The 27,002-nt window shown below is 40.4% G+C and overlaps 1 protein-coding gene across 10 annotated transcripts in view; it reads right to left on the bottom strand.

Annotated features, from left to right (window-relative positions):
* Positions 1-27,002, bottom strand: part of TRRAP (transformation/transcription domain associated protein) — a 129,942-nt gene that overhangs the window by 19,209 nt on the left and 83,731 nt on the right. For 6 of the 10 annotated variants that reach the window (XM_063088299.1, XM_063088304.1, XM_063088302.1 and 3 more), the window contains 14 exons: positions 25,509-25,688; positions 24,111-24,257; positions 20,700-20,819; positions 20,197-20,484; positions 19,834-19,971; positions 19,029-19,141; positions 18,451-18,586; positions 15,211-15,402; positions 8,653-8,881; positions 7,798-8,063; positions 7,122-7,222; positions 3,047-3,248; positions 1,677-1,841; positions 49-139 (listed from right to left, as the gene is read on the bottom strand). In XM_063088299.1, coding sequence (XP_062944369.1) covers positions 49-139; positions 1,677-1,841; positions 3,047-3,248; positions 7,122-7,222; positions 7,798-8,063; positions 8,653-8,881; positions 15,211-15,402; positions 18,451-18,586; positions 19,029-19,141; positions 19,834-19,971; positions 20,197-20,484; positions 20,700-20,819; positions 24,111-24,257; positions 25,509-25,688 — 2,368 coding nt within the window. Of the gene's footprint in view, positions 1-48; positions 140-1,676; positions 1,842-3,046; positions 3,249-7,121; positions 7,223-7,797; positions 8,064-8,652; positions 8,882-15,210; positions 15,403-18,450; positions 18,587-19,028; positions 19,142-19,833; positions 19,972-20,196; positions 20,485-20,699; positions 20,820-24,110; positions 24,258-25,508; positions 25,689-27,002 lie in introns of those variants that run through there. The other 4 variants (XM_063088303.1, XM_063088307.1, XM_063088308.1 and 1 more) reach the window with 2 other exon arrangements.

The following is a 27,002-nucleotide window of genomic DNA, read 5'->3' as shown; positions in this document are numbered from 1 at the left end:
CATAGAATGACCCCTTTGAGCCCCGCCAGCTGGCCCCCCAAGACATACCACTCTTGTAGCGCTCCCGCTGTTCTATTTTCAAGGTGAGGTACAGAGTCCGGATGGGAAAGTAGACTGCTTGGGGATACACTCGTCCAACCTGCTCAGAGACATGAAGTCATGAACAGCATTGCTCCCCCTGCACTTCTGAATGAAGACAATTTGTACTGAAAATAACTGATGTCAAGTTGTAAATGGATTTCCGGTCTGCATGTGGATCAAAGAAGCAAATATTGCCCCGTTGATCTAAACACAAGGCCAGATTAAATAGCAGGTAAAACATCTAGTTCAGCTTTAGAAGACACAACACATGCATTTCATCAGTTCTGCTCAGAGATCGTTAATGACAGAGAAACCTCACTTTCATTTTATTAAGTAAATCTGAGGAATGTAAATGTTTACGCCCCTGAATCTTAGGCAAATAAGTGACAAAAACCCATAAATACCAGTTAATCTTTATATTAGGCACAATTCACTGCAAACTAATTCTAACTAACTGACAACCCCATTATCGAATAAGTTCTGCAATACTACAGCAAGAAGAAGATTGAAAAATGTCTATTTAAGGTAAGAAATGCCAGTTTTACCAAATTGGAGTTCTGTGGCTGAGTAGACACCATCACGTTACTCAGATCCTTCAAAATGTGCATATAAAATGAAGAAAAGAGTTATACCAAACTCTGCCACAGGCCACAGAGTGGCTAACACACATTAAGAGATGCTTCTCGATGACAATATCCAAAAGGTAGAATCTACATCCTGACAGATAAACTAAGCAAAATACCAGCACCACCCAGGAATATAGCTACATCCTCTCAAGGAGAAAAAGAAAATCACTTCTGGGCACAACATGGATGCCGCCCCACATGTAAAGAGTAAATTAAATGGGTGAAGAGAACAGGGCAGCGTATTCCTAAATGCGTGGCTGCTGCACTGTTCATTCATGAAGTTATGAAACACTTTGTCATTTTATAGAAGGAAACACGAAGTATTGTATTCCAGACCAAACTATATCTAAATTTCTACTGCTTTGGTTCCTCCTCTAGCCCTCAGTCTTCTTCAGGAGAGGGATATTCTGGAATCATTCTCAAATGATGGCTACAAAAGCCTTTCTATAGTACACTGGCTTGTCCAATTCCCCAGCCCTACCCCCACCCCCAGTTCCTGCGAGAACTGTCAGTCTCCTACACATCCAGCTGACATGTATGAAGGGTGACAACCACAATCACGTGTAAACTTTAGTATTCAGGGAAGTTCTAAAGAGCTCTTAGCACATGATAGGAAATTAGATGTGAAATTCCAATGACATACACACTTCACTGTAATTCTCATAGTGCCCACTAGCAATCTTACATTTTAGTTTATTTTACTTGAATTGTATGTGGAAAGATATTCAAGTAAGACATTACAATTTTAACACTGCAATGCTTTATTAGATATTTCATTTCACCCTGATATATTCTTTAATAACTTTTTATTATGCTTTACATTAAGTAATACCTCAATGTTTAAACCCTCCCATCTCTTTGACTTATTTTCAATACTTTGAGCATTCAAATTTGTTTTCTGGGGAAAAAAAAAAATGCAAAATGAAGACAATTTTTTTTTGGCAAACAAAGACACCTTATCATTCCCACCTGGCTAATAAGGTTCAACAGCAGCTTTCCCTCTGAGCCAACTAGGCAGGTAAGAAGCTGTGGAATCCAGGCCAGCCACTGGATGGGCGGCACGCCAATGCAGTACTTGTCGACAGCATCCGCCAAAGTATTTTTGTCATCATCAAAACTCAAAAGCCACAGCACCTAAGACAGAAGGAAGAATTAGAGAACTGAATGACAATTCTGAGGCCTTAATCTAGTGGCTTTTCCCCCCAACATTAAAATACCATATTAAGTAGCTTTACTGGCCATGTAGAAAAATACCTACAAGAGGGCCAACATTATTGCTGAACTTAACATATAAATCTTACAGTATAAATAAAACCTAAAATTTGAACATGGTTTTTCTCTTGATTTAGCTTTAGTGACAATTGTTAACTGATCCAATCTGCTGGCTAGCAGTGACTAGTGACAGCAAGGAAGTGACAAGCAGATGGCTCAGGTCTGATAACCTAATTCACACACATGATCTCACCCAAACAAAACAGATTTCTGTTAAAAATCTCAGGTCATCATCACCCTAGTAACTAGGTAGGCCATATGCTGGCAGCCTGGTGTCCACGGATGTCTGAAAAAACTAGATCTAGAAGTAAGCAACTTCAGAGTCAGATACTTAACTAGTGTTTCTATATAGTTGGTTTGTGTGTCTGTAGTCAGCTTTAACTACCATGTGCTGATGTACATTCCGAATTCTGGTGTTAAATCAAGGAATTCTAAAAAATCCAAACCTTTAATGTACAAAACAGAAAAGACAATGATACATTCTTAAGTTTTCTGCAAGAATTAATTCTAGGTTTTATTTACCTATTTCTTGGGAGGAAAGAAAGGAAGAACTATGAAGAAGGAATCTCAATCTCGAGTGATCCTGTGTTTGGCAAGCACATGTCAAACAGCCACCCTGTGCTCAGGGCTATGCTGGGAACACCGTATGGAAAGAGACCATCAGCAACTACCACAGCACACCTGCTCTGTGACTGTGTTGACAGCAGCCCTACAGGTGAGTAACTAAAATCTAACAGGTGTAGAGGAGGTAAGATCTAATTCCAAATGTCCTTCTCAGTCTACAGAAATGTTTGTCCAGTGTGCGATCCCAGAGAGCACTAGACTTGGATCCTAAGACCCATACTCTAGGCTAGGCTATGCCACTTAGAAGTCATGAGACTCCAAGTGTGTCCAGGCCTCAGTTTTCTCAGCTTTAAAATGGAGCTGTGAAAGATACCTTGAAGAGCAATGGAAACTAAGAGTGAAGGCATGTACCCAGCATGGGTCAGTAAATTGTAGCTAAATTGTGAGCCAAACTTGAAGGCTACCAGACGGTCTTTGGTCAAAGCCGATTCCTCTGGTCTCACCTTGGCTAAGTACTTCCTTGATTTGCTCTCATTCTGATGCCGACATGCATGCAGGTAACAGGTAATGGCAGACACGCCAAGATGCAGCTGCCGCTCCTTCACGAAGATGTTCTCCAGGTAGTCGCCCCACATGGCCCAGGCTTTCACGAGCACATCATGCATCTGCACAGCTGCGGAAAAAGCTTTGTTTGCTTCCTCAGACCTATGACAAAATCAAAACATACTTTTTTTCTTTTAATTGAGGTGAACATCACTTAACATAAAATGAACCTTTTTTTTTTTGTCATTTTTGTGACCGGTAAGGGGATTGCAACCCTTGGCTTGGTGTCACCTGCACCGCACTCAGCCAGTGAGCGCACCGGCCATCCCTATATAGGATCCGAACCCGCGGTGGGAGTGCCGCCGCGCTCCCAGCGCCGCACTCTCCCGAGTGAGCCACGGGGTCGGCCCCAAAATGAACCATTTTAAAGTGAACACTCTAGTGGCATTTAGTGCATTCATAATGTCGAGTAACCACCCCCTGAGCAGTCATTCCCAGCTCCCCACAACCTCCAGCCCCAGGTAACCACCAATCTGTTTTCTGTGTCTATGGATTTACCTATTCTGCATATTTCATATAAATTGAATCACACATGATGTGATCATCTGAGTCTGGCTTCTTTCACTTAGGGTAGTGTTTCTGAGGTTCATTCATGTTGTAGCATGCATCAGTACTTCATTCTCTTTAACTGAATAATATTCCATTGTGAATATATACCACATTTTGTTTATCCATTCATTTGTATTGTTTCCACATTTTAGCTGTTGATTATAGTGCTGCCACAGACATTCCTAAATAAGCATCTGCTTGTTTCAATTCTTTTAGCTATATACCAAAGAAGTAGAATTGCTGGATCATATGCTAATTCTATGTTCACTTTTTGTGGAGCTGTCAAACTATTTTCCACAGCATTTACACCATTTTACTGTCACACCAGCAATGTACAAGACATATAAAGAAAATTACAGACCCATATCCTTTATGAATATAGATGCAAAGATCCTCAACAAAAACTAGCAAACCAACCAATTTCAGCAGCATATTAAAATTATACACCATGACCAAGTGGGATTTATCCCAGCAATACAAGTGTGGTTCAACTAAAAAAACCAATGTGATACACCATGTTAACAGAATGAAGGGAAAAAAATGATCACCTCAGTTGACATAGAATAAGCCATTTGACAAAATCCAATATACACTTTCATGATAAAAACCCCTTAGTAAACCTGGAACAGAAAGGAACTTCCTCAACCTGATAAAGGGCATCTATAAAACACCCACAGCTGGCTGGCCAGTTAGCTCAGTTGGTTAGAGTGTGGTGTTAGAACACCAAGGTCAAGAGTTCAGATCCCCATAATGGCCAGCCACCAAAACAAGAAGAAACAAAACACTCACAGCTAACTTCATATTCAATGATGAAAGACTGAAAGCCTTTGCAATTCGTCAAGGAAAAGAAATAAAAGGCATGCTAATTGGAAAGGAGGATGTAAAACTATTTCTAATCACAGATGACATGAACTTATATATAGAAAACCCTAAAGAATCCACAAAAACAGCTATTAGAGCAAATAAAAAAATTCAGCAAGGCTAAAAAACATGAGATCAATATACAAAATCAGTTGTATTTCTATATGTTAGCAATGAACAATATGAAAATGAAATTAAGAAAACTCCATTTACAGTAGCATCAAAAGGAATAAAAACATTTAGGAATAAATTTAATATAAGAAGTACAATGGAACACCGAAAACTATAAAACATTGTTGAATGAAACTAAAGAAGACCTAAATTAATGGAAAAACATCCTGTGCTCATGGTTGTTAGATCTAATATTGTTACAATGACAATGTACTCCCAAAATTGATCTACAGATTCAATGCAATCTCTATCACAATTCCAACTGCTTTTTTTGCAAAAATAGGTAAACTAAAACAACCTAAAATTCCTATGGAAATATAAGGGACCCCAAATAACAGCTCAATAGAATAGAAGTGAGAGTCCAGAAATAAACCCATACATGTATGGTCAACTGAATTTTGACAAGAGTGACAATGCTATTCAATGGAGATAGAATAGACTTTTCAACAAACAAAATAATGAATTTGTACTCTTACCTCACACCGTATGCAAAAATTACTCAAAATGGATCAAAGACCTAAATGTGAAAGCAAAACTTTTAGAAGAAAACATATGAGTAAATGCTTGTGACTTTGGATTAGACCATGGTATTTTAGATAACAACAAAAATACAAGCAAAAAAAGAAAAAAAATATATAAATTGGACTTCATCAAAATTAAAAACTTTTGGTATTAAAGAACACTATCAAGAAAGTGAAAAACAACCCAACGAAGGTGAGAAAATACTTATAAATCATATATCTCAAAGAGATTTGTATCCAGACATATAAAGAATTACAACTCAATAATGAAAAACATGCTCAATGTCATTAGTCATTAGGGAAACGTGAATTAAAACCCACAATGAGATATAACTTTACACTCACTAAGATGGCTACAATCAGATAAATAATAAGAAAATAACAACGGCTGGTGAGGATGTGGAGAAACTGGAAAGATTAAACATTGCTGGTGGGAACGTAAAATGGTATGGCCACTGTGGAAAATTGTGTGGCAGTTTCTCAAAAAATAAACAGATAAAATAGAGAAGTACCATATGTGACTGAGCAATCCCACCCGTAGGTATATAGCCAAGAGAAGTGAAAACATGCACTCACATAAAGCCATGCATATCAATGTTCTAGCAGCATTACTCATAATAGCTAAAATGTGGAAACAATCCAAATGTCCATTAACTGTTGAATGAATGAACAAAATGTATGCATAGACAATGTGATATTATTGAACCATGAAAAAGAATGGGGTACTAATACATGATACATTATGAATGAATCTTGAAAACATTCTGTTAAATGAAAGAAGCCAGTCACAAAACACCACATGTTATATGATTCTATTTATATAAAATGCTCAAATCAGGCAAATCTATAGAGACAGAAAGTAGATCAGTGGTTATCAGGGGAAAAGGAGAGGGGAGAAAAGGCAGTGACTGCTAACAGATATGGGGTTTCTTTTTGAGATAATGGAAATGTTCTAGAATTAGCTAGAGTGATGATTGTACAGCATTGTTAATATACTAGACCCAATGAATTGTACACTTTCAAATGGTGTATTTGATGTCATGTGAATTTAAAACATTACCAAAAAAAAAAAACCCTCTATCTTGACAAAATTCCTCCCTTATTTAAAAATAAACTACAATTATTTACAAATACAATAACCTCTATATACTGAAAATGTGAAAAGTGGGCTTTAGAGTCTACACATGGCAACAGGCAGCACCTTGTAAGTACACTTTCTTTGCATACTATTTACAAAATCTCACCTGATGGTTACTTCTCTAGTCCATCTCCTTAACCACTCGGCCAGAACTACAGCTTGATGCTTATTTCCCTAAAACAGGGTTTGGCAAACTTTTTCTATAAGGGGGAGAGTGAATAGTTCAAATTTTGCAGACCATGCAAATTCTATCACAACTACTCAACTCTGCAGTTGCAGGATGACAGCACCCATAGACAATGTCAACAAGTATGGATATGTCCCAATAAAACTTCATTTAGAAAAGTAGGATGCTGGCTGGATTTGGCCCACAGGCCAAAGTCTACTGACCCCTGCTCTGCTAAAACAAGAATCATCTCCATAAAAGGAATCAACTCTGCTCCAAAATAGTAGGCTGAGAAAATAGGAGAATAAATCCATGTTATCAGCAGTTCTGTGATCAAGCAACTCATTTTTAAAAAGTGTTTTAAGTACTACACATCAAACTGGCTTATCAGTTCGTTGCAAGTTATTATCTTTGCAGGTACAATACCTAAAAAAACCATACCTAACGACTGTCGCTAAGCCACACCAATTCCTAGCATGAGCTTCATATAGGCTTCAAGTTATAAATAACTATTTAAAATAATCTGATGAGTTTTTTTTTATTATCCTCTTTCAATATAACATACATACTTGTTGATCTGCGCCAAGAACATTCCTTTTAGTGCATAAAATTCAGCTGTCATCTCTTTTGTGAAGTATTTTAAGTTTGTAGATTCAATAACTTCAAGGCCCTGTTGGGGGAAAAAAATGAGCAGAAAGTAAGTTCTTGAAATTTCCAGATGATAATATAAAAACCTCATAAAAATATTTATCTAGGCAATAAGTCCTACAGGTCATTGACAAGTGTACTTTAAATTGACAATGGACTTACCTACCAAGAATATTTGTTGATCGACAAGTAGTATTTAAAATGAATCATTAAATGCCACACTTATTCCTAGACACTTAAGGGTATTATTTTCTCCAAAGCTTTATACATCTAATCAGTTTCATTGTTTTTATTAATATTCCTCTGAACATAGCCAATATCTACCTTACACCCTCATAATTCTGTAGTGTTTTTCCCCCAAACACATTAACAAAGTACATGATAGAAAAGAGACCATAAAATGTAATTCAAATACTCAAGTAGTTTCTCTTCCCTTTCTCATTTTGGAAAGACTGTCTCCCACTACTAAGGCTGTGTTTGTAGAAACTTCTAATCCTCCTTGCTTATTATCTGAATCAGGAGTTTCCATGCAGACACTCTCATTCTTTACTGACCTCTCTGTGTAGGGGTAGAGACAGTGTCCCCTCGGCACCCTACCTGCATGCACTCGTTTTTGCCCATGACTCCTGCCAGTTGGAGGTAGCATTTAACTTGCTGCCGAATCTTTTGGAAGCAATCCACAATAGGAACAGTTGGAATAGTATGAATACGACTTAATATATCCAGAGCCACATTGACTAGTCCTTGTTTTCGGGCAATTTTTCCGTATTGGATGATTGCTGAGGCTGATGCGTGAACCCCAAGCATGGCATTATTTGAACTTGGATCATGCTGAGAACTATTTTCATATGCAGTTACAATAGCTGGAGGGCAAAGAAATGAATTATCAGTTCACGTCAAACATTTTTCAAAATGCTCCACAGTAAGGTTTAAATAAAAAATGAAAAACAAACACACGTCTTATGAAAAAGAGAAGTTCTGTAATAAACTCTCGTTACTTTTCCTTGTATTTTATGTCACAAGTAAATTATAAAAGGCACTAACTATTGAGTTGAGCACTGTTATCTTGGCTGACTTAGGAAACCACAAAAGGTGTCCTAAACACACATGTCTGGCAGGGTTAGGGGATGAGCATGGGGACCAGAAAAACCAGAAAAGGCTACATAGAGCCACCCCAGAGCAGGTCTTCCTGGGGTGCGGCACTTCAGAACAAAGAGTGCCACAGCTCACAGCCCTCACCCCACTGGCAGTGTCCAGCAACAATTCTGCTCTAACTAGAGAAATGTAACAGGTAGGGGAAAAAAAAAACTCTCCATCTTTCACTACCTTCATCTTTGCCCTTGCCATCACTAGTACTACCTGTCATACCCACCCCAAAATAAAAAATCTGGGAAAAAAACAAAAATAAAACAAAGACATGAAACCAGAACAGTGGGGCGTCTGGAAAATTACATGATGAATGCATGCCGGACCAGGTCGGTTTACCCTGGTAATGATGCTGCCTCCACATGAAGATGCTGCTCCAGTGGGACAAGTCATCAGACACGATGGGCAGCCTGTTCCTCCAGGTCTTCACCACCGTCTTCATGTCGTGGAGGCTGTTGTTCCTCCCCAGGTTGGTCGGCTGTAAACCTGCATTGATTTGTGCAGCTTCCTGAAGTTCAATGATTTGCTGGGCTGCCTGACGGGACCAGCATAAGAGATTGCACAGTAAGCATTATATTAAAGGTCACATGAGAAAAACAAACTACCGAGTCAATCAGGAATCTGATTATTGTAAAGATCTTAAGATGCAATTACTGAAGGGAACACTCTAATTTATAGATACCTTAGATGCCACATTTAGTTTATTCTTCACCCCAAACACTACTCTCCCCATGACTCCTCCAATTTTAAAATTCCAGCCTGTGGATTGCGAGAACCAAGATACAGATGCTGCTGGGTAGTCTCCAAAACTATCCTCCCTCCTTTCCATGCCCTTTGCCACCAACTACGTTTGGCTCTTTGACTACCAATGTCTAAGATCCAAATAGCCTTGCCTCCCTGCCTGCAAGCTTTCCTTTCCCCAATGTGTATTTTAAATCCTACAGCCATATCAAGCACTATCAACCATTTCATCAGCCACATCAAGATCAAAACCAAAACATGGTTCTCCTGGTCTCTGTGGGCTGACAGAATCACATCCCTTACGACTTTATTTAGTCTACTATCTTGAAACCCCAGACGTGCTGCTGGCTCCAAGCTTCTGATGCTGTCTTCTTACCTGGAATACCCTGGCCACAACCCTAAGTCTACCAGATTCTATCCATCAAATTCCATCTCCCTTTTCCCTGGCTTCCTATGGCCCAAGAGATTTCCCCCTTCTCTAAACCCTTTTTATATTTATTTTCTGTCTTCCTGGTGTAGCACTGAATTTTAGTCTCCCTCCTATTTTAAATTTTGCCTTTTATGGATACGTCCTCCTCTCCCTCAGGTTGGATGCTCCTTTGAGGCAGAATCTATTTAAAAAAAAATTTTTTTTGAATCTTCCAAATCTAGCACCTATTTCAGTGCTCTGTATCTTGTTGTTTGATCTTAATTTTTAAAACTCCCTAGAAGAATTTATGCTTCCCATCTATATTTCAAGTTTAGTTCATTGTATTCAGATTTCTGAAACCTTTGTCTAATCTTGCTCCCCCTACTCCCCCCAAAAAGCTTACTGAAAATAGAACAAAGGGATATTTGTTTTACAACAGCTATACTGAGATATAATTAAAATGCCATTAAATTCAGCCTATAAAGTATACAATTCAGTAGTCTTTGTATATTCTCAGAATTACAGAACATTTACATCATGTCCAAAAGAAGCCCTACCCCTATCAGCAGCCATTCTCCATTCTCCCTCCCCCAGTCCCTGATATCCACTCACCTACTTTGTCTCTATGGATTTCCCTATTCTGGACATTTTATAAAAATAGAATCATATAATATGTGGCCATTCGTGTTTGGCTTCTTCACTTAGCAAAATGTCTTCAAGGTTCATCCACGCTGTAACAGGTATCAGTACCTCATTCCTTTTTTATGGCTGAATAATACTCCATTATACAGATGTACGTTTTGTTTATCTGTTCATCAGCTGATGGACACTTTGGCTGTTGCCACATTTTGGCTATTTTGAATACTACTGCTATGAACATTCCTGTACAAGTTTTTGTGTGGCTATATGTTTTCACTTCTCTTAGATATATACCTAGGAGTGGAACTGCAGGGTCATACAGTAACTGTTTCACATTTTGAGGAACTGTCAGACTGTTTGCAAAGAGGCTGCAATATAATCCCACCAGCAAAGTATAAAAGTTCCACTTTTCCACATCCTCACCAACACGTGACTGCTGTCTTTATGATTCCAGCCATCCTAGAGGATGTGGAGTGGTATCTCACTGTGGCTTTGATTTTTATTTCCCTGATGAGTTCACTTTTCTTCACTTTTTTCTTTCTGTTCCTCAGACTGGATAGCGTCAACTGACCTGTTTTCAAGTATGCTGACTTTTCTACCGGCTCAAATCTGCTTTTGAGCTCCTCTAGTGAATTTTTCATTTCAGTTTTTATTTATTCATTTGGTGGTTTGCCATCATTTCAGTTATGAAACTTTTAAGTTTTAAAATGTTTATTTGGTTCCTTCTAAAACACTAATTTCTATTTTTTTTATAGATATTCTCTATTTGGTAAGACATCATTCCCACACTTTCCTTTAATTCTTTGTGTATGGTTTCCTTTAGTTCCTTGAACATATTTACATTAGTTAATTTAAAGTGTCTATTAAGTCCAACATCTGAGCTTCCTCAAGGACAGTTTCTATTGACTGCTTTTCCTTCCTGAATATAGGCCGTATTTTCCTATTTGTCATGTCTCACAATTATTTTGTTGAAAACTGGACATTTTGAATACTATAATGTGGTAACTCTGAAAATTAGATCCCGTCCCCCTCCAAGGTTTGTTGTTTTTCTGTGGTTGTTGTTGCTATTCGTTTAATGACCTTCCTGGACTGATTCTGTAAAGTCTGTACTATGTATAGAACACAACCACAGAAGACTCTGCTCAGCTAGCTCAGTGGTTGGCTAATGACTACACAGAAATAGCTTTAAAGACCTGAACCAGTCAGTGAGTCTCGCAGTCGTTGCTGAGGGCGCTGTGTGCCTGCTGGGGCATGTCCCCAACACTCAGCCAGGCGGTTTTCAACTCTGCCTCAGCCTTCACTTCCTGTGTGTGCACCGGAAGGTGAACCAGAGGTGAACACTTAGGATCTCCTTAGGTCTTTCCTGAGCATGTACACAGGATGTGCATGGCCTTCAAGATTCCCAGGAATATGTTAGAACTTTTCAAAACCCCCCATGGACATCTTATTGTCCAGTCTTCCCTTGGTCAGTCTCTTTTGTGCCTCAGCTGGTATTACTGCACCAGGCAGCTGTAATGTCATACAATTACTGTTGATTGTTTTTGACAAATGCCCTCAGACATAGCTTTCTTTAGAGTGAGCTCTGAGTCAGGTCAAATAGAGACAAACCCTGTAAATAGAGCTTTTCTAGGGAGCTGCCATACTGGTCAAATACAGCCAATTCTCTGGGAATGGGGTGCTTTGGAGGTCTCTAAAACTGTTTTGCTCTCTGGTGGTGGCTGCTAGGCTGCTGGTTTTCACAGCTACTGCAGAGCTGGGGAGAGGAAGAATAGGAATAGGACAATTAAAATAATGCAAAGCTTATTGATCTTTTTGAAATATACATGTTTTCCTTTAATAAATGCTCCTTGGATTGTTACAAGTCTTTGGTTAATTTCCATAATTCCAAAAATTTCTCAGTATTCTTGTTGCTCTTATGAAAAAAGAGAATTTCAGGTGTCTGTACACTCTTTCTGCCTGAAAGTTGCTCTCTGCAACAGGATTCAGACTCTGCTTTTTCTTGTATCAGTGGTTGATCCAGGAATCCAGTACTGATGTTTTCAGTATGCCCATGAAAATCTCTATCAAAACTTTAGGTCCATGAATCAGTAAGATGAGAATGTCATTGCATAAAAGTACCAAGACTTTTTTTTTCTGGGTTGTGGCAGTTGGGGGCTCACAAGCCACAGTTCAAAATATGTATTTTAAGACAATAAAATACTGTAAGGACTTGAAAAAATTAGGTATTGTTTTAATATTTCTAAGTTTAGACAAAAGATAATTATTTGGTTTAATTTTCTTTAAAATAAGTACTTTTCTAACTCATTCTCTCTACCTTCCTTGTGTCAAGTTCTATATAAACACAAGAGTACTTACCAAAGGACCTAAACAGGCATTTCTCAAAAGAAGACACACAAACATCCAACATATGAAAAAATGTTCATCACTATCATCAGAGAAATACAAATTAAAACCACAATGAGATATTACATAACACCTGTTAGAATGGCTATTATAAAAAAGTTGAAAGGTAACAACTGTTGGCAAGGATGTGGAGAAAAGGGAATCCTTGTGCTCTACTGGTGGGAATGCAAATTAATATAGCCATTTCTGTTTTAGTATGCAGGTTCCCCAGAAAACTAAAAATAGAATTACCATAGGATCTAACAATGCCATTTCTGGGTATACTCCTATATCCAAAGGAAATGAAATCAGTGGAAAAGACACCTGCACTCCCATGTTAACTGTAGCATTACTCACAATAGCTCAGATATGGAAGGAACTTATGCATCCACCACTGGATAAATGGATAAAGAAAATGTGGTACTTATACACAATGGAATATTACTCAGCCATAAAAAGGAAGAAAATCTTGTCCTTTGCAACATGGATGAACATGGAAGATGTTAAGCTAAGTGAAATAAGGTAGACACAGAAGGACAAGTAGCACACAATCTCACTTATATGTGGGAAGAAGTCAAACTCCCAGAAGCAGAGAGTAGAATGGTGTTTACCAGAGACGGGGGAGGAGAACGGACGGGAAAGGGGAGGCGTTGATCAAAGGGCAGAAAATTTCAGTTAGACAGAAGGAATAGTTTTAGTGATCTACTGCACAGAACAGTGACTATAGTACAGAATAACACATTGTATATTTCAAAATTGCTAAAAGACTAGATTTACAACGTTTTTACCACAAAAAAATGATAAGTATATGAGGTGATGAATTTAGTAATTAGCTTCATTTAATCATTCCACAACGTAGACATATATCAAAACATCATAATGTACTCCATAAATACATAATACAGGTTGAGCATCAAAACCTGAGAATCTAAAATCCAAAATGCTCCAAAACCCAAAAATTTTTGAGCACCAACATGATGCTCAAAAGAAATGCTCAATGGAGCATTTCAGATTTTGGATTTTCAGTATTCAGCTGGCAAATATAATGAAAATATTCCAGAATCTGAAAAAATTTGAAATCTGAAACACTTCTGGTCCCAAGCATTTCAGATAACAGATACTCAACCTGCATATACAATTATTTTTGCCAATTAAAAAAAGGAGTAGTTACCAAAATGATCAAAATGAAGTGCTATTAAATGATTTCCTAAAGGCATTCTTAGGGACATCATCCTTGTTTTCTACGAGTGTAAGTTTTCTCAGTTATGTTGGTTGATAGTGCTATGGAAGGTAAAAATTATCTCTTTAAATGCAGTCAGATTTGTCCATAACCAAATTAATCTACAAATATTTTTCAAGTATCAATCATGAGCAAAGCAGCAAAAGAGAAATAAAAAATTGCCTTTAATTTTACCTCCAAAATACTTGAGTCAGGATTATGTGTGAAATGCTGCATTTTTTACTCTGCTTTAAATGTATAACTGCACAATAATTTCTACTTAGTTATTTATTCACAATTAATTGTGCTACTCACAATTAATACTTTCTTGCACTGACAGACCTATTAGCTTATACATGCAATCTTTTCCCCTGTTTTCATGCAACAATAACTTTTTCCAAATAGCTATGAGAACAGGCAACCCGTCTTCGTTCTTTTAGGGGGAAAAGTCCACTGTTAATAAAAATAAATATTACTTTAGCATGCACCTTTGAAAAAAACAAAAACTAACACATACCCAAAGCAGAAACATGTAAACAAAATAAGCTACTAATTGCTTCAATGAACTTGTGGTCCACTATAAAGATTTTGTAGAAAATCTAAGTATGTTAATGAGCAACTACACTATGATAAAAATCAAAATACTGGTTTAAGTTCAAAACTGCTCTTCCTTTTCTGCGTTTTTTGGTTTTTTTGGCAGCTGTTCAGTGTGGGGGTCTGAACCCTTGACTTCGGTGTTATCAACACCACACTCTAACCAACTGAGCTAACCCAAGAGCCACAAAACTACTCTTTCAAGAGAAACAAAAGTATAACCATTCTGAATTACTGTTGTAACATCAGTGTACAGTTTCATTTACTTGGTAACATTGGCAGCTGCCCTGTGCCAGGCACCAGAGGTAAAACAGAGACAAAAGCTGGCACAGCCCTGGTCATGTGTGTGCATGTGTGTGCACAGGGGCAGGGAGAAATGATAAGTGTGTTCTGTGAAGAGCAGCAGCATGTGCAAGAGGCTGTGGGGAGAGGATGCCTTTAGATTTCAGCCGCTGAATGGTGGCTGGTGTGGCTGGAACAAATTGTTAGAAGTAGAGATGATGACATATGAAGGAAGTCAAAGCATAGACTATTTAACCAGCACTCTTAAAGAGTTTCAAAGGTGGGACCCTTGTAGACTGAACAGTGTCATCACACTGATGGTGGTATAGTGGGCACAGAAGAAAATTCCTAAAGCAAAAATCAAAATCGGCAGCTCACTTGTGAGAATATCTTCAGTCTAGAGACCTTAAGTCCCCCAGAAGCTCCAAAATGAGAAGCAACTTTTTTTTCTTGATGTTTTAACTCTGTCTTCCTTTCTCTGAGGACAAGTTTAAGTGGGAAAGGACAAGACAAGGGGAAGGAGGTTCCTCTCTGCTGTCCAGCTCAGTCTGCTGTGACAGGATACAAGACAGTGCTCCAGTGAGGGTGCTGTACCCACCTGCAGAAGAGGTGTGTGCACATGGGACACCACATGGGGCAGCCGCCGCCACTCACGGATGGCCAGGCTGCTGGCCATTTCCACCAGACGTTCGATAAAGCTGAGCTGCTGTTCCTCGGGATGGCAGATGGCCAGGTATCCTCGGTACATGTTGACCTTCCAAGCCATCTCTTTTGGACAACTGACTTCTACCTGGTAGTGAAAGAATATCATAGAAGAAGTGATGGGCATTTTCCCCCTCATTATAGAGAGTCAAAAAGGAAAAAGTTCACTTTTTAATTTTTTTGTAGCCAATTATGCAAAGCGATAAACAGAAATCAGGCTATAAACAGAAATTTATTTTCTTTAGATAAGTCATGCATTTAGATTGCCTTTTCTTAATTCCAGTGAGTGGAAATCTCTCTAACTATGAAAGCACACCCCAGGCTCCTTGCATTAAGGTCATGAGTAGTTCCAAGAAAAAGAAACTGATCAACACTGTTATATGACAGACCAGATGAACAATCACCCCTCTGCCATAAGGTTAGCTGGCTTATTTTCAAAGCATTAAACATACACTAATCTCAAATATGACAAATATTGGTATAATTTCGAATTGTTTCCAATTTATACTGTTATCTTGGGAAGTTAATCTAACCTGTTCAGGTTTATAAGAATATGAGGGAACATTCATGAATTTTACTACCTGTCATTTAAAAGTCACACTTTATCATCTACTATAAATAGTCCCCCAGGATTTTCTACATCTCAGTATTAGTTCTGTTGGCAAGAGGACAAGCCTGGACTAACTGCAGCTCCTGAGCACAGGGCGCAGACCCAGGTAGGGACCACGTGCCCCACTTCTGTCCCTGAGAGGCCCTTTGTTTGCCCCCTGCCCTCTGAAGAAAGCATGTAACTCATCGCATTGTATCAGTCTCTTACCAAGCATTTAAAAATGTAAATGACAAAAAAAAAAAAAAAAATTACATTTTCAAACATAATCTCTGTGATTAAAAAGATGAAAGGTTATCTCTGTTAAAGGAATTTTATAGGACTCACTGTAACAAGATCAATAAAACAATCCTCCTGGAGCACCTTTGGGAAGTAATAAAAATTATACACATTTTAGTGCCATAATGGTATCTGTCCAAATGATCTACGTGCAATAATAGTAATAACAGAGCTATCTTGCATTTATATAACACTTTGGCTTGTTTTTTGACATCTTACTTTTTCAAAGCACATTCACATTCATGGCCCCTCTTATCTCTCAATAATTCAGTGATGAAGAAATTCAAGAAGGCAAACGTATAAATATATCTGCTTCTAACATTATCCTCTAAAGTGACAACAATCTCACATTTTCTGTACTTAAACACTATTTAACATGGGTTTTTACCAATTACACCACCTGCCCTTAGCAACATTAAGAACAAAGGCATTTCTCCTCTGTTTTCCCCCCACTGAAAAAACTACCTCATCTATTAAATCAAATCAAGAATGCACCACAAGCAGCCCAATAATCCCAATGCAGAGAAACAAAGACAAAAGTAATGTGTTGAATTCTTTTCTCTTTAAGTATCAAAACCATTTAAAATTAATTTCCTGCAGACTTCCCAGAATGTTGATTCATTTACTTCAGCTTTTTTCTAAGCCATAAGTAGCTTAAAATTTTTCTAATAATCAAGAGTTTATGAAAAAAGAAATGCATCTGTCAGACCTATGGTTAATATGACATGGCATCTATCCAGCTAAAGGAGACAGAAAGGAACGTTAAAGTGAGCTACAATTACTTACTGTTTTATCAGAATAAAGAAAGGATAATCAACTTCAAGTGCATTCTGACAGAAAAATACATATTTTTACCTGTATAAATGACTGGTTATTTCTTAGAATAACACAAACTGCCTGCATCAGATTAGCAATTTCCCAGATTCCAATGTAAAGTTAAGACCTGGGTTCTATTTCTATCCTCTAATAGTTTGTGATTATTTCTGTTCTTTGATTTTTCACATTTTGTTTAAAAAACGAAAAGGGACATTACTCTAGTAATAAACTACACACAGCAGCCACAGTGCAAGTTAATATTTTAGGCTCACTGCTTCAAAGCAAGCGGCTCTCGTGTCTGCGTGCCTTTGCTCACAAGCCCCTTTCATGCTCTCCACTTGAAGAAGAGAAAAGAAAACCCTGAGTGTGATGTAAAAAAAATCTCGTGGGTAAAAGGGGAGGTGAGAACAGGACGACAGCACCACACCATGACACAAACGCCACAAAGGTCAAAACCTGATGAGCAGCACAGGGACGGGGGGCGGGGCGCAAAGGAGGGGCGAGGGGAAGCCTGCCCACCTTCCAAGTACCAGAGACACACAGGTGGACAAGTGAGAGCGCTAGTGAGCTGGGAGAAAACCACTCCTGCTAGAACTTCATGCCCAGGAAAAGTATTTTTTGAAAGTATCTTTAATTCCTCCTAATTCTTGAAGCAACAGATACTGAGAGAAACGAACTCACCATCAACAGGAAGAAAACACTGAGGTGAGGGCACATGACGGAAGCACATGGATTCAGGAAGAGATAGAGAACACGAGTGGCTGCACCAAAGACGGCAACAGTACCACATGTTGTGGGGCTGAGAGAACACGGCTACACTTCCCTTCTGTAGCTTTTCATGCCCCTACAGAAGCTTCCCAATGGGGAAAAGGGAATTGTACTTCTGTGCCCTCTCCTTTGTGCACCAAATTCCTCAGGATGAAGTTAATTTTTCTTTTTTAAAGTGCACCTCAGAGGTTAATGACATAACCTCACTTACATTACACTGCCGTCACTTCCGTCATACATGACATACTTTGAATACAATACTGTTTCACTCAACAAACTTCTACTGACACCAGCTAACGGGCGAGGCCTCTGGGCCTGCAGGGCATACCCCACTGTCCTCATCTAGTAGGGTTTCTGCCAATATGGTCCACCCATAAAGTTAACTATGTTCTTCCAAATTTCCCCAGACATCATAATTTGGTGTTCTCAGAGTTCAAGGCCTCCACACCTGATACTCATTATTGCAGCCGAATGATGAACTCATACCTAATTTATAAATTAACTCAATTTAGGAAAGGTATTAGAAAAAACCAAAAAGAACTCTGCCTTGTCAAGAGCTACCTTTCCACTGCCAAAATGTCCAGCTTCTTCTAAGTGAAAAGAAATCTCCAAAGAGACATTCATGGCTTCAGTGAAAGGAACCAAGAAGGTGTAGAGATGTCTCACCTGCACCAAGGCCTCCTTCATGGCAGTCCAGTTGGACACTCGCCAAGCACATTCCAAGACGAGGTAGGGGTTGATGTGACCTTTGGACTGGCCGTATTCCGTCAAAGCTTCCCACTGGTTCAACTCCTTAGAGCACCTAGAAGACCAGAGATTCAAGAGCCAAAGCTCAGTTACCAAATACACTAAGGGATTCAGAAAGGTGGGGAGCAGGTAGCATATGTCCATCCAATAGAAGAAAGACACAGAGAAGGGAGGACTTCTGTGGGATACCAAGGTGTGCGCCACTGCAGGGGAAACTATCTGCCCCCTGGACACCAAGAACTGCTTGCTACTCAGCAAAGAGTCCAAAGCATCAGAGCCATGGAGAGGCAGGAGTAATTTACTGTTTCTCCAAGTTACATGGTTAATTATGCAAGACTTTAAATGCTGTTCTTAGATTTTGGTTTGTTCTTTTCTTTATACAGTCATAAAGTAGCAAAGTCCCCTCTTATAAGCACTCATCATGAGAAAATTTTAGAAATGTTTCATTGGCTCCCTTAACTGAATCTTGAATACAACAAACACTGTGTTCAGCTTACCGAATCCAGTGGTCTTCCCAGAGCTGGTATTCTGGGAAAATAGCAGGGGATGCGTTACTCCTCTCGTGTTCTTTTTTGGCTTTATCCATTGCCTTTTCATAGGATTCTTGTGCCTAAGAAAGTTCATAATGGTTTCAAACCACTGTTTAACTAGAAACACAACTTTTTCACTGCCATTGCTCAACTGTTTGGGGCCAGTTGGATCACAGGCCGGGGAGTGCCTCAAGCTCTTCTCCTAGACCCCCTGACGCCCACAGCTCTCTGTTCATAGAGAACAGAAGGTGGGAGGAGGAGGGCGGTGGTGTAATTCCCCACACAGAATGGAATGAGGGGGGTTGTCTAGACCCAGGATTAATTTCTCTGTCCGTTAGTGATCAGAGCAGGAGCCACAAGGCTGTGTCTATGTTTCTGGAGTTTCTGTAGCTCGGTGTCCTACACAGTGCTGGGAATCACATCCTAAAACAGGCCCATGCCACATTCAAAGGACAAACATGAAGACTAAAACGTAAGCACTAAATGCAATCTACCTACCATTTCCACTGGGACCAACAACTTCAGGTAAAGAGCATCCACATTAGCATTTAATGCTAAAGGACTTCAGACTATGCTTTATAACTGCTCATGTCAAATATGTAGGTTTCTCTTAAATTTAAACTTTAATCAAACGGCCTTTATGTGCAGGATTTAAATGCTTCAAAACTTATCTGAACATGAACTCTGACTTGTGGACACTATTATTATAGAACCATTAAAGATGACCTTTCATTAACCATGCAACCCAGGCACTTCATTCAACAGCGGCTACCTGCTCAAAGAATCCATGCTGCTCATAAGCAATAGCGGTTGCTGTCTCTGAGTATTTGCAACGCTTCTGCCATAAACCAGCCCACATGTCTTCTTCTTGCAACAGAGAATAAAGTTCAGCAAGGGAATCCAGTATCTCCTGAAAACATAGATCATGGTTTCTGAGTGCCTGTGACAAAAGTTTTTTTCAATAAAAAAACTTCACCATATTATCATTTAAAATCATTTGAGGAAAATAAAAAAGAAATATTAATTAATTAATGAATTAAAAAGGGAAAAAAAGAAAATCATTAGAGAGAGGTATTTATTGAAAGCATGAAGTCACTGGCAAGGAAGAAATTAACAAAACGCAGTGAGTCCTCACCTGCTGAGGTGGAGTTATGCTCTCTTGCTCATAAAACTCTGTTGTTTGCTTTGGCTTAATCTGAAGACTCAGACCTTTTTCAAAAGCCTGGTGCTCTAGCATCAATGTGGACCGGAACCAGAGGTTGTGTGTTTTCCCCAGGTACTTGAGAACACAGGGTCTGATGGGAATCGGAGGTACGCACTGGGACATGGCTTCCACAAAGCAGTTCAAGGCGCTGGGCTGACAATCCCGCTGCACTTGGTGACTGCCACTGCACAGGAATGGACTGATCTCACCTGCGAGAGCCTGAAACCAAAGCGCATGCTAACTCAGGTCTTCTTCAAAAATTGGCAAGCCTCTACTCTCTTACGCAGCATCTAGGAACACTTCTGATAACTCACTCTTGGATAACAGTCTGTAGTTTCCTCATCCTCTTAAACTTAATAAACACTGTCTTCTTTCATGAGTACTTATCAAAAGTATTACATTTTTCAAAAACAGGATTTTAAAAATATACTCACATGCTGCTGTCTGTCAGACAGGATTTTCCACAATCTGGGAAAGAGCTGGACCCAAGTCTTCTCTGCCAGTGTCGTGGAAATGTGACAGAGCTGAACGAAAGCGCCAAGCAGTGCTCCAGTCTGTGGACAGAAAAAGGAGAGCTCAGCTGGCCGCCAGCCGAGACTCACATTCACACTCGGAAGATGCACACAATCTGCTTCTTACTTTGGCAGAGGCTCCCCACTTTCAAACTTACAGACACCTGAGCAAATGCCACGGCGGAGCAAAACTCCATGTATTCTAGGTGCTGGAAGGCACAGACATGCTGAGGGACTCAGCAGTGGCACGCCTACATCTGTTCTTAACTGTTAAGGGCGTTTCCTACCATTACTAGTTCCATTACGTACAAGGAGCACGAAAACACTGACAGTGCAGGAGGAGCTATTAAGGGGTGTACGGACGTCACCAAAGCAGTGGCCACTGAAAACAGGAAAGCACACACGTGAGGTCAACTATGTGCCAGCAGGTTCGATTCTGAACAAAATATCAAGAACTGTGATAGTTTAGACTCTGCAGTTGACAATGGACAAGAGATTGGAGAAAATGACCTAACTGGACTGGAACAGACTGGAATAGAACACCTGGATGACTGGAGCCAGAGTTGAAAACTGAGGGCCCAGTGGGCATATCAAATCCATAGACATGTTTATTTTGTCCACAGCTTTGTCATCTTTGAAAATCTGAATCAACTGCCAGTATTCCTTATCAACAGCCAGGTTTCTAGCCTGCTTATAGCTGATTGGCCCATGAGGCCCCACCTCCCCCCATGGCATCAGATCATGGCTCTGCACAACTGACAGCCCACCATGGTCCCTGATGCCCCAACAAAGGGACAGAATGTTAGGGACACATGCGTCACAATAATTATGCTTTCATTTTCTCCCAAGCCAGTCCAAGATGGGAAATCACTCTCAAATCCACACTTCTATTAAAAATGCAGAAAACAAGGACACAAATATTTCGAGGAAAATGGGTGAAAACACTGAAGTAAAGCACACTCCTGAGTATCTGATACCCAGGCTGCCCCTACGAACAAGACTATGAGCACATGAGGCTAGTTCATCCTTCGTGGCCACCGTGCACTTCTCTCTGGCCCACACGGGTCAGGTACCTTTTGGCTCCAAGTCAATTTAGGAGAAGCCAAGGGCTGAGGGAGACTGAAAGACCAAGTGAGGTCACAGACCTGCTGACATATGTGGTCAAGTCAAGCTGGGTGGGTGGTTTCACAGGATCATGGCATGTTTTAATTTACACGCTATCCCAAAGAGGCCCATAGGTGTGTGGATGCTGTTGTGGCCCCACAGCACCAGCAGGGCCCAGGAAGGGGCTGCTGGCCTTCACAGACTTCCCAAAGAGAGGATGACGGCCAATCCTGGGAAAAGAGGCCCAAGAGAGAGAGTCTGCATGCCTGGCGTGCAGGACCTGAAGGGCCTTCTCTCTCTGGGCTCAGAGGCAGGCCACAGAGCCAATGGCACTTGACCACAACACAGGGAGTGGAGCTTCAGGAATGAAAGTGTCAGGACAGAAACTATAAATACAACAAGTTATAATCCCACCTTGCTCTATTAAAATCTTAAGTCACTTCCATAAATACACAGATGAAACAACCACGAGCCCTGCCCGCCCCGACAGCCCATGCTCCGCTCTTCCCCACTTCACTCATCTCGCTGCCTGACGAGTTCGCTTCTTTCTGTTCATCACTGATTTCCCTTCACTAGAATTTAAGCCCACAAGAACCAGCTCCTCTTGTCTGCTTTCTTCACTTCTGTATTGCCAGTGCCCAGATCACTGCCTGGCACAGAGTGGGCACTCAGTAAACACACGTGCAAATGACTGAATAAGAGAAAATGTAAAGGGGCGAATGAAGAAAATGGGACACAGAAGAACGCAAGGGGGAAAGGTAAAATGAGGTCACACAGAAATCAGGCCCTGAGTGCCACACATTCCTGAGAGGTGGGCACAGGTTTGCCTCTGAGCCATCTAGTGACACGTGTCAAGTGGGCAACACACCTGGCTCCAATGACAGTGGTATCCACACACCTGTGCTGAGGATCATGCTTGAGGGTCTCCCCTGTGGCATGCACCTGAGGGACTGTAATTTTAGGTTGCAAAGGAAGTATGCACAGCCTGAACAATCCTTTTATAAAGGGTGACAACAATAGGGCAGGAGATGCAGGCCATAATGCCTCAGAGCAAGAGAGGGCCAAAAGGGCACCCATGAGCAAGATTCTCCAAGTGCGGCCACATTTGGTCTACCCCAGCCACAGTCCAGAGAGCAGCCAAGACCCCACAAGGGGATGCGGATGTGTACAGCTGTGACCAAGACAGCCAAGAAAAAAATTTTAATGGGTAAAGCCAAACAATGACACTTTCAGCAATATACTGCTCAAAGTTACTCTCCTGACAAAACTCCCACAACAAGCTGATCATAAAACTTATCTCAAGGTGCTGATGAGTCAGTATCTACATGGTGACTTATGGTGACCATCTCCCAGAAAAGGCCTTTGGGTTTGAGGACATGGACCTAAAGCCCTTCTTTCTGGCAGTGATGGTGGTAGGGACAGGGGTCTCTGAAGGTGCCTACTCTGTGCAATGACAGCATGCCATCTACACAGGTGAGGGTGCTCTGCTTCCTGCTCCATCTAGCAGAAGATCAAGCATTTTATGCTTATCCAAGACAACAGTCGTGTCATTCAGATACAAGGCTCAAAGACTGATTTAATGCAGAAATTCAGGATAGGTCACCATTTTAAATTTAAAAATTACTTGTAATAAGTAGTTTATTATGATTTTTTTCTCCTAGCCTCTGATACAAACAAAACATTAACTGTTTCTTTGTAACATTCTTCTAAAGTAACTCGGTATATGTAGCCTTAACTGATTCTTTCAGGGTCTTTACATAAAAATGATAATATGCATAATTAACCTGAGGGTTTATGGAAGCCAAAGAATATCTACGTGGCTAGATCTCAACAAACAGATGCACTGGAAGGTCCCCATCCCTACAAAGTAGACTTGATTTACCACATTAACTCATTCCCATTTTCTCTTCTTCTATAGCACTTGAAAAATAATCCAATATTATGTCTCATCATATATTTTTAGAAAACAATTATACCATTTCAGTCAAGGGACAGTAGTGAAGAAATTAACCTCTTTTTCGTGTTTTCTCCCATAAGATGCTTTCTCAATTCTTTATATTAAATATCTACTTTGGAGTCTCTCAGAACTATAATGGCTTCAATTAAGATAGGAAAGAGAATTAAGTGTAACTGATAAAAGAAAAATGTATACTGCTGTAGAATAATCCTGATTTAGGATTCAAAATATTCAGGGGGAAAAAAACTATCCTTCCAAACTTGCACACAAACCTTCACTTCACGGAGAGTATCAAGAAATTTGTCATGTCTGTTGGTTAACATATGCAGCTGGTTCCCAATGTCCTTTTCAGAGAGCTCTTTGGTTTTGGGTGTGCTGGTCTGATCTCCAGGAGCTAGCTCAATATCTATCTCTACGTCCTTAAAAACAAAAATAAACAAGCAAAACCAAAAGGTCAAAGAGTTAAAGAAAATCCAACAAACATTAGCTCCTATAGACTTGTTACACTTTTGGCAAATAAATTTCTTGTTAATTTCCTGGAAATTAATAAGTATTTAAAAAATGTTGAATTCTAAATAAACAAAAACCAGATTAACTAGACCAGACCTATCTCTTTTTAAAGAATGACTATGAAAATGTCACCATTTTGCTTTCATATTTGGGTTATGAAAAACAAAATAAACAAGTCCAAACTAAACAATAAAAATAATAAAGATAATTAAAAATAGCATATCATTCTTCAACATGCAACACGGTTGCCTTGCTGCCTTGCTCATTCAGATTAAGAATACGATCAGGGTCACAGCACAGAATGTCATTGGTACAATGTTTCATATGACTCATTCCCAAAAAGGAATGAACCATATTTCTGTACAAAGGCTCTGGGCAGTCACGATCAACAATTCCATCATCAAACTATTCCTTTAGGTCAAGGCATAGACCACTTGGTATGCGCCCTTGAAAATGCAAAGAATCACTTCAAAATTGGCAATTTATTTCTCACACAAAGATTACAGGAAAAGATCAAATCCCTGAATGATCAAGCATTTAGTAACATTGAAGAAAAATTTAAATTCTTATTTGGTAATAAAATGAGAAGATATCCCACATACAGGAGAGGGAATAAACTGCTCCTTTTAGAGCAAACAGGGTGCAGCACCCTCTTTCAATACTGGGTGACTGTCTTTTAAAACACTACACTCTGGACAGGGTGAGCTTCTAAAAGCTAACAACCAAAAGGAAAAGAAGCTTAAAAAATCTCTCTCTAGAGTAGTGTCAGCCACTGCCTCATGGAGGATCAAAAGCCTTCAAGACGAAGGCCTTGGTTGACAGGTTCTTTGTGGAGCCAAAGTCTCCATGCTACGCATCCCAGGACTGGGCAGAGATATGGAAGGTTCTCAGCAGCTGCTGGTGGAACCGGTTAGAGCTTCAGTTCCTTCATGGCGGGTATCACTCCCCAAAGCAGTGCTTTATAATACAACATGAGCTACTTCTCACTTGGAGAATCTATCTCAAAATTAAACAGCAGTACGGGATGCTTCTCAATCTTAACTTAAAAAATCAAATTGAACCACACACAGAGCTTTCAGGTAGACACATTTTGATACACTAAAAACATCTAAGGCTAACAGAAAATTCTTCAACAGGGGCAGGAATGCCCAGAGCCCTACCTCCTCTTTGGACTCGCTGTTCTCTCGCTCCCGAGGCTCCTGCTTGACGTGCGTGACCATGGCGAAGGCAGCGCGGTCGTGGCTGTCGGCCAGGTTGATGACGTTGGTTATAGACGGGAGCATAGCTCCCTGGCAGCTGGTACCGATGGGAGTGCTCTTCTCACACACGGCCAGGAGGAGCTAGAGAGATTTGTGGGAAAGAAGGCAAACCTAAGGCATATGCACTGCATTCGGGGCGTGGGGAAGCACGGTTATGCACATGCAGGTGACCTGAACCCACAGCTCGGTCTACGCTTCTCACTGAGGTTAGACAAGTCTGGACTTCTCTTCCAGCTGTCCCTCACTCGGGGACCTCGACTCAGCAGTTGCAAGGATAGGCTTCTTTTCCTGTCCCATCAGAGGCAGGTCCCACACATACAAGTCTTTTGCTCCACTCATCGATCCTTCCTCTTCTCTCATTGACCATATCACATCACCAGGCCCCACCAATTTAACCCCCTGAGCACCTAGGCAGCCATCATTTCCCACCTGAATCAACCTCCTAGCTCATTTCCAGACTCATTCTCCACACAGCTGGCTTTGTTACTTCCCTCCCGACACCCTCCGATGGCTTCCCACAACCTCAGGGGACAGTGCGAGCTCCTCAGTGTTACATGTGCAAGATCTAACCTGCCTGGCTTTCTAGTCGGATCACTCCCCATCTGCACTTAACACTTCTGTAACTATTCACCACTGGGCCTTTGCACAAGCTGCCCCTTGACCAAGCCACTTTTGCAATCTTTTGGCAAATATTCACTAAGCATCCACTATGTGCTGTGGAGGCCCTGGAGACCCATTTGACAACATCACAGAGATGGTGTCCCCTGCCCCCATGGAGCTAAAGTGTCAGAAGGAAGGACAAGACCAGACACATGCTGACTGTGATAATGTGGCCAAGGAGCAGAGTGGACTGCCAGTATGAAAGGGTACCCCACTTTATCAAGAGTGTGGCATATTCAAGAACATGAAAGGCCAGCATAGCTGGAGACTGAGTGAGGGAGGGGGCAGGGCAGGGCTGGAGAGAGATAAGGGTCCAGTCACTTGGGGGCTGTGAGGCCACATCGTAGAGGCTGGATTTTACACCAAGTACAATGGTAAGGAGTGATGTCGTCTGCTTTACTCTTTCAAAGAGAGAGCCATGGTAGGTAGGAGGGGAGGTGGATAAACACTAAGAAACCAAAGAGTGGCTCTGAACGGGTATACCCCAGTGATGGGCCAAATACACAGGGACAAAGGAAGAAAGGGATCAAGGACTCCTGGCTATGCTCTTCCACTACTTGACTCGTGTGTTCCCATCACAGTCAATGTCTTGTTCAGCTTTGTATTTTTAGTACCCGACCCAGTGCCTGACACCTGATCAGCAATTGACAGGTCTCTTGAATGAATGATGGGTAAAGCAGGGGACCTTGCCCACTGTGATGCCATTAGTAAAAGTCCAAACATATGATGTATATA

The sequence above is a fragment of the Cynocephalus volans genome, chromosome 3 (assembly GCF_027409185.1).
Source record: "Cynocephalus volans isolate mCynVol1 chromosome 3, mCynVol1.pri, whole genome shotgun sequence".
Taxonomy (NCBI): Eukaryota; Metazoa; Chordata; class Mammalia; order Dermoptera; family Cynocephalidae; genus Cynocephalus; species Cynocephalus volans.
Note: the sequence above shows the minus strand (reverse complement) of the source record. Positions and strands in the feature narration are given on the sequence as shown.